General features: G+C 39.1%; 1 protein-coding gene across 1 annotated transcript in view; it reads right to left on the bottom strand.

The window, feature by feature from the left end:
- LOC102822676 (cystatin-13-like) overlaps nucleotides 1-7,196 on the bottom strand; it is a 25,356-nt gene extending 18,160 nt beyond the window's left edge. The window contains exon 1 of the mRNA XM_006860663.1: nucleotides 6,969-7,196. Within this exon, the coding sequence (XP_006860725.1) occupies nucleotides 6,969-7,196 (228 nt within the window). The remainder of the gene's footprint in view (nucleotides 1-6,968) is intronic.
- Nucleotides 7,197-8,957: the final 1,761 nt, after the last annotated feature.

Raw genomic sequence — 8,957 nt, 5'->3', positions numbered from 1 at the left:
TTTTGGATGTGTGCATTTATCGCAATAAATTGTTCTCTCAGCATCACTTTCACTGTGTCCGAAAGATTTTGGTATGTTGATGCTATTTAATGGTTCAGTGGTGTGGATTTATGCTTTCTTTACATTGAGGTGCAACCCATACTGCAGGCTGTGGTCTTTGATTTTCATCAGCAAGTATTTTAAGTCTTCTTCATTTTCAGCAAGCAAAGTTGTATCATCTGTGTATTACAGGTTGTTAATGAATATTCCTTAACCCTGATGCCATGTTTTCTTCATATAATACAGTTTATCAAAATATTTGTTCAGCATACAGATTGAATAAGTGTGGCAAAAGAATATAACCTGTTGTACACCTTTCCTAATCCTGAGCAATTCAGTATTCCTTTGTTTCATTTCAACAATTGCCTCTTGGTCTATTTACAGGTTCTTCATGAGCACAATTAAGTGTTCCAGAACACTCATTCTTTACAATGTTGCCCATATCTTGTCATGATACACACAATCGAAAGCTGTTGCCTAGTCAATAAAGCAAATGTAAACATCTTTCTGGTATTCTCTGATTTAAGGGAAGATCCATCTGACGTCAGCAATTAATTATATCCCTCTTTCTACATCCTTGTCTAAATCTGGCTTGAAACTTTGACAGCTCCCTATCAGTGTACTGTTGCAGCCAATTTTTAATTGCCTTTAACAAAATTTACTTGCATGTGATATTAATGATATTGTCCAATGAATTCTGCATTCTGCTGGGTCACCTCTCTTTAGAATAGGCAAAAATATGAATCTTTTGTAATCATTTGGACAGGTAGCTTTCTTCCAAATTTCTTGGCATACATGTGTGAGACCTCCAGTGCCACATCAGTTTGTTGAAAGTTTTCAATTTGTGTTCCATCAATTCCCAGAGCCTTGTTCTTTGCCAACACCTTCAGTGTATCTTGGACTTACTGTTTCAGTATCATTTGCTCTTGATCATATACTGTCTCTTGAAATGGTTGAATATCGACCATTTATTTTTGATACAGTGATTCTATATTCCTTCCATCTTCCTTTGATACTTTCTGCACCATTCAATATGTTGTCTATTGTTGTTGTTAAGAGCTGTCGAGTTGGTTCTGACTCATAGTGACCCTATGTAAGATTTCAGAGGAGTGTCTGGTGAGTTTGAACTTCTGACTTTGCAGTTCAAACTGAACTTTGTGATAGTGTCACAAGACTCCAATATTGCTTATACAATCATTCACTATTGCTAGTCAAGGTTTGAATTTTTCTTCCCTTTTGCTTTTTTAACTCCAGATCATTATACATTTCATTAAAATACTTGGTTTTGTCTTCTCAAGTTGACCTTCGAAATTTTCTATTCAGCTCTTTTACCTCCCCATAGCTTCCATTTGTCTTAGCGTCTCTATACTGGGGGGCAACCTTCAGAGTCTCTTCTGACATCCATTTAGGTCTTCTTCTTTCTTATCTTCTTAATGACCTTTTGCGTTCTTCCTCTATGATGTTCTTCATGTCATCCCACAACTCTTCTAGTCTTAGGTCTTCAGTGTCTAATGCATCAAATCTGTTCTGGAGATGATCTCTAAATTCAGGTAGAATATGTTTAAGGTCCTATTTTGGCCTTCTGGGCTTGTTTTAATTTTCTTCAGCTTCAGACTGAACTTGCACATGAGCAATTGAGGTCTGTTCCACAGTCAGTCCCTGGTCTTGTTCTGACTGATGATATGGAGCTTTTCCATTGTCTTTCTCCACAGATGTAGTCAATATGATTTCTGTGTATTCCATCTGGTGAGTTCCATGTGTATAGTCTTCTTTTATGCTGTTTAAAAAGGTTTTTGCAGTGAAGAAATCATTGGTCTTGTAAAATCTGTCATGTGATTGCCAGCATCATTTCTATCACCAAAGCCATATTTTCCAAAAACTGATCCTTCCTCTTTTGTTTCCAACCTTTGCATTCTAATCATCAGCAATTACCAATACATCTTGATTGTATGATTGATCAATTTCAGACTGAAGCAGTTGGTAGAATTCTTCATTTTCATCATCACTGGCTTTTGTGGCTGGCATGTAAATTTGAGAAATACTTATATTAACTGTTCTTCCTTGTAGATGTATGCATATTATCATGTCACAGACAGTTCTGTGCTTTAAGATAGACCTTTAAAAGTTATTTTTGATGATGAATGTGACTCCATTCCTCTTCAATTTGTCATTCCCAGCATAGTAAACCATGTTGTTTTCAGATTCAAAATGACCAATACCAGTCCATTTCAGCTCATTAATGCCTAAGATAGCGATGTTTATGTATGCCATTTCATTTTTGACAACTTCCATTTTTTCTATATTCCTATTTTGTACATTCCATATTTAGAATATTAACTGACATTTACAGCTGCTTTTCCTCATTTTGAGTAGTGCCCCATCAATAAATGAATATCCTGAAAGTACTACTCAAGTCACATCACCATAGCCAACTCTACTTTGAGAAGGCAGCTCTTACTCAGTCATATTTTGAATGCTTTCCAAACTGAGGAGCTTGTTTTTCAGTACTATATATGGCAATACACTGGTGTTGTTCATCATGTTTCAATATTCAATATTCTGGTACTATCTAACAGTGCTCCATTGATAGTTTATGTGACTAAATATTTGGAATTTTCTCCTTCTTCCTAGTGTGTCTTAATCTGAAAGCTCAGCTGAATCAAATGATTGGTGACCCTGCTGGTATTTAAAATCATAGCAATATGCAACTCACCATAGTATGGCAAACTTAAGGATGAGTGGTGGTGCTGTTGATAAGGTTTTTGGTGATTAAATATTTGGAAGTAATCCATCTCTCCTTCTTCCTAGTCTATCTTAGTCTATAAGTTCATCTGAAACCTGTCTAGAGAATCCTCATAGGTTTGCTAAGGAATTCTAGTACGTATCAACCTGGATGGACTGATTCTTACCAAATAATCCGCATGTTACGAGTCCTGGTTAAGCATTAGGGTGTTAGCCATATCATTGTGAGTGCAAACCCACAAGCTACTTCATGGCAGAAAGATAAGGTTGTCTGTTCCTTTAAACATTTAGTCTCCCAAACCCTAAGGATTAGTTCTACTTGATGGCATATACTTGATGGCAGTGAATTTATTTTTGGGGTTTAATCCATATATTAGTTGGCCCCGGGTGAAGCCAATTTATGATTACACTATGCTAGATGGAAAAATCCTCAAGACGACTTAGCTCTAAAAATAAGCAGCTAATACTCTTTTCACAGAAGTCCAAAATAAGAGCAATGATTTGTGTGAAGCAACCTTTAAAGCCTTTCCCCACAAAATAGATTGAACAAAAGTACATTCTTAAGAGGGCATAACCAGAAAAAATATCTATGTTCCCAATGAAAGAACCTCAAAATACATAAATCAAACTCTAATAGAACTGAAGAAAGAAATATACAACTTTATAATAATAGTGGGAGATTTTAATACACAACTTTCAAAGAAGGACAAAACAACCAGAAAGAACACAGAGGAAATAAGCAACACAGTCAACTTGACCTCATAAATTTGTACAGAATATTCAACCCAACAAGAGCACAAAGTACATTCTTTTCCAGTGTACATGAAATATTCTCCAGAATAGACTACGTGTTAGGCCACAAAGTGCATCTCAATAAATTTAAATGTATCAAAATACTACAAAGCATCATCTCAGATCACAATGCTATAAAATTAGAAATCAAGAACAGATTGATCAAAAAATCAAATACATGGAAACTGAGGAACACCCTGCTTAAAAGCCACTGCATAGTGTCACTGTGAGTGGGTGCTGACTCGATGGCAACTAACCGCTGACTGTGTGATTCAAACCAACCTTGTGGTCCAGTGCTTTATCCTACAGCACCATGCCAGGACTCCTTCAATCTGTATACTGATTAAATAATCTGAAAACCTGGAATGGAGGAAGGCTCATTAACAACCTGTGATATGCAGATGATAAAATCTTGCTTGTGTGCTGAAAGAGAGAAAACTTAAAATACTTATTATTGATGAAGATCAAAGACCACAGTCTTAAGTATGGGTTGCACCTCAGCGTAAAGAAAACAAAAATCCTCACAACTGGACCAACAAATAACATCATGATAAAGTGAGTCCTGGTGTGGCTCTATGGGTTAATTCACTGGACTGCAAAGGCAGTTTGATACGCAAGTCCGGTGGTTCAAGCTCAGTGGCAGCTCCTTGGAAACCCTATATAGGTTTGCTATGGGTCAGAACCAACTCAACAGCACTTAACAACAATAACAAACGGAGAGAAGATTGAAGTTGTCAAATACTTCCTTTTATTTGGATCTACCAACGCTCATGGAAACAGCAGTCAAGAAATCAAACAACATATTGTGTTAGGCAAATCTGCTACACAAGACCTCTTTAAATTGTTCAGGAACAAAGTTGCCAATTTGAGGACTAAGGTGCACCTGAGCCAAGCCATGGTATTTTCAATAACGTCATATGCATGTGAATGTTAGACAATGAACAAGGAAGGACATAGAAAAATTGATTCATCAGTGATGATGTTTAAGAGGAATATTAAAAGTACCATGGACTGCCAGAAGAACAAATAAATTTGGCAAGAGAAGTACTACCATAATACTCCTTAGAAACCAGGATAGCCAGACTTCATCTCTCATAATTCAGACATATTATCAGAAGGGGCTATCCCTGAAAGACATCATGCTTGACAAAGTAGAGGGGTAAGTGAAAAAGAGGAAGACCTCCAATGAGATGCATTGGCACAGTGACAGCAGCAGTGAGCTCAAGCATAACAATTGTGAGGATGACTCAGGACCAGAAAGTGTTTCATTCTGTTGTGCATAGGATCACTAGGAGTAGGAACCAACTCCATGGCACCTAACAACAACAATAGGAATTTAAAATTCCTGTGTTGAAGTTTCTTTATGAACCTATTTGTACCTGATTATTTTGAATTGTTACCTGTATTCAAAGGCATACAGTGAACTAAGAAACAAAGCACACGTACATGAAAAAACTGGCAAATAGCATAAAATGTAGATAATTTAAAAAATATGTAAGTATATTCTTAAACATGTTATTGTTGTTAAGTGCTATTCTGTTAGTTTCAACTCAAAGGATCCTGTATAGGGTTTCTGAGGAGTAGCTATTGGGTTTGAACCACTGACCTTGTGGTTAGCAGTCCAGTGCTGAGGAGGCTTAAAAATGTTCATGGAAAAATGGAATTAATATATTGGAATTTTTCCACCAACATTTTGAAGCCTCCTCATACCTGTCTACAATACAGAAATACCTCTGTGGAAATATGGAAACTTAGATACAGAGAAGTCCAAGGAAGAGGGATAATTCTGAAAAAGTTGGGAATTTCACTAAGAACAGGTACTAAATATGCCTGCAGCACTCCTGGCCAGGTAACAAAATGGTAAATGAGGGCAGGTTGTCTGATGTCCTGGTGGATAGACAGCAAAGGTTAAGGGAAGAGATGGAGAGAAGTTAGAGAGAGTAAAGAGAGTGAATAAGGAAGAGTGTCCTTGGAAAGATGCACAGTCACCACACTGAACATCCAGCAGAGACATGTTCATCCCATGCCATTCCTCCCTGGTTCATCAGACTCCAGGTTGATGCATCTAGTTTCTGTGCCTTTGATGTACCATACTGTTACCTACCTCAAGACCTGAAATACACAGTTCTTATTGTATGACGTGTGTGTGTTTAAGTCTATGTTGTCCATGAGAAATCAGCTGACCATCTTAACATCCTATACAATCACAGTGCAATTGTCTCTCTGGAAAGTTGAACTGGGCCCAAGGCTCTTTTCTATTATACAGTCAGTGTTCAAATGTCCCCAGTTGTCCTAATAGTTCGTGGTTGTTTTCTCTTAATCTAAGATCTAACCCAGGTTTATACTTGGTATTTACTTGTCATGTTTCTAATCCAGAAGAGTTCACCAGCTTTTGATTTCTGTTTTTAATGACACTAATATTTTAAGTGATCTTACAGAATGTCCCATTCTTGTGACTTTGACTGTTCCACATGATGGCATTCAGGGATGCATTTTAGGGAAGAAGACTGTCTAGAGTAAGCTGTGTGGGTCAGCCCATCACATCAGGTACACATGACAATAAGTCTAAGCACTTGGTGAGTCACAGAATCCTCTTCTGTAAAGTATTTCTTCCCTTTGTAATTGAGAAGCAATTGCTGTGATGACTTGTACCCCAATAATCACTTATCCAAGAATTGTAGCACTCACTGGTGACCTTTGCCTTAATGATTCCACATGCAGTTAAGTGCTACTAATTGTCTCCAACAATTCTGCAGGAGAAAGACCTGGAAATCTGCTTCTGTAAAGATCGCAGCCTAGAAATCTCATGGGGCAGTTCTATTCTATCACATGGGGTTGATTTGAGTCAAAATCAACTCAACAGCACCCAACAAAAACATGTGGTTGAAAACTATAATTTTTTCTAGTCAAATTCTTTCTTTCACAAATATTAGTAGGCATTTTTCTGTAAATCAGAACCACCCCCTCTGCATCAGCCCCTTTTCTCCATGTCCATGTCTGCTGGACCCATAGTATCCTTATTTGTTCCCTGAGTTATAATCCACCCTGTCAGTTATTTCTCCTTCTAATGCTCAAATTGTCCCAAACTTGGCACTTCAGTGAACCTACAAACTGTCATCTGTGCTTTAACCTATAATTTTTGAGTCAACTATATCAATCTTACCACCAACAACACACCAATCTTAAGTTCCTTAAATGAATATTTAGTATTCCTGCTCCATCTCAAAATAATAAAAAATGAAATATAATTAAGTTGCCTTCAAAACTTTAAAAATAAAACTAACTCTTTTTTTTGGGTAAAGGCCTCTAATTATGTTTATCATTTTCCCATTCCCATAAGTGTCCCACCCTGACAGAGGCCATGGAATGAGAGCAGGGACATTTGTGACACTCACCTGCTCCTGGGACTTTAGAATCTCCATGACCCTGAAGTTGTATTTGTCCTTGCTGGCCTTGTTGTACTCCTTCATGGCATACCAGAGTGCCTGCTGCACATAGACATAGGTCCCAGGGATATCTTCAAATTTTCTCACCACCTTCGGTGAGCCCCAGGCTTGGGAGCTCTTGGACATGAGGAATACAAGGGCCCCCAGAATCAGTAGGATCTGGAAGGGCCTGGCCATAGTTGTTCTTCTAGGGACAGTGCTGGAGGTGGATTGAATGCTCCTGTTGCCTCTTCTAGAACACAGCTCTCTTCCCTATAGCTTCTTGGAGCACGGCTGGAGTAGAGGAGTGAAATGCTAATAAAGCTGACTCTTACGACTTCTGCTGTCCTCCAACTAACAAAAATTGAGTGAAAAAGCTGAAGTCACAGGCCAGTCAATTTCCCATCTTGGCCCTTTTCTGTCAGGATATATTCATACCTCCATTCACTCACACTGAGCACGCATTCATGCATACATCTATGCACATGCATACCTGGGCACACATGCATGCATACGCATGCGCACACATACACAGACAGACATAGGATCTGCAGTTCACTCTCCCACTGGAGAAAATGGGTTTCAGAAATCACCTGATTCTCCTAAAGCCTTCCCAAGGTATGTATGGAAACCCTCAGCTACTACCCTAAACCTTTTTACAGGCCTCAAGACTCTGTCTTACATGTCTGCCCTTCTTATCAGGCACATTAGTATTAGTACTAGAATGTATTTTTTGAGTACTTTTGAGATTTGCAAGATCTTAATTCAGCCACCCATGGTGACACCATTCTGGCTCAAGAAATTTGTTCAAGAAATGCAAATAATCCCACAGCTGTAAAAGAGTCTCTCAGTGTGCAATGGTAGTGGTGGGCAGGCCAACATGCCTCACCAGTAGAGTAAGTGCATGTTATTGCATAGGGAATCTTTGGTCTGTGGACCACTGTGCTCCACTCAACACAAGGTTGACAGTTCAAACTCACCAACTGTTCCTTGGAAACCCTATACAGGGTTGCTATGAGTTGGAACTAACTTTATAGCACTTAACAACAACAAGTCTTCCTTAAGATACTGGAGAGGCAAACACAGAAAAGAGAGACGATGATGTGGAGGTGTGAGTACCATAGACTCTGGGATCAGGTGCTGTGGCCTCTCCACTTCACCCCACTTGTACATGTGTCTTTACCTGAGTTTTACCTACTCAATCCCATTGTCTTGCTTTTCATCCCATGTTCTAAATTGATTTAATAAGCTGTTGACTAAGGCATCTAACTTTGGTCTGTGAGCCTTCTGTAATAGCTCCCTGATCTTTGGAGTAATTTGTCCAGAAGTAACTTGCCCAGAACCCTTCCCACATAATACAGCTCCACCACAGACCCACCTCAGAAGCAAGCTCTTTGCTACATTCCTGGTGGTGTGAGTCTTGAATTGGTGGTCAGGCCACAGATGTATCTCTTCCTTAATGAGACTTGGTACTTCTGGTCACGCTACTCCTCAGTTCAGTCGGTCTCTGGCAGTCTCAGTTCTTGCCCTTGCAACTGACTGGGGTCTTAGGTTACACTGCAGGCTGCTTTGCCTTCTGACACTGCTCTCTGAGGTGGCCACACCTTTGTGAGGTAAGCCCACACTTTTGTGAGGCCCTTTATGAGGTAAGCCCAGCACCTCTGATGCTGCATAAGCAGTGGAGGATTTTAGATAGGAGTGGTTCCAGCATGCAGAATTTGAAGCTCACAGTAAGCTACTATGTTTACCATTAGTAATACCTCCTCAGCTCAGTCCCACACCCATTGACTTACTAAATTTCTAGGCTTTGGATTAAGCCAATTGAAGTGAAAGCATATCCATATCCCTTTTTAACATATTGAAAATGCAGGAAGCAAACAGCAAAAGTCAAGCAAGAATTACATGTGAGAAGTGAACTTCTGGTTTGGGGGCAGGAGAAGCAGAGACAGGCAGTGGAGG

The sequence above is a fragment of the Chrysochloris asiatica genome, unplaced genomic scaffold, assembly GCF_000296735.1.
Source record: "Chrysochloris asiatica unplaced genomic scaffold, ChrAsi1.0 scaffold00039, whole genome shotgun sequence".
NCBI classification, from domain to species: Eukaryota; Metazoa; Chordata; class Mammalia; order Afrosoricida; family Chrysochloridae; genus Chrysochloris; species Chrysochloris asiatica.
This window is presented reverse-complemented; position numbering and strand designations above follow the sequence as displayed.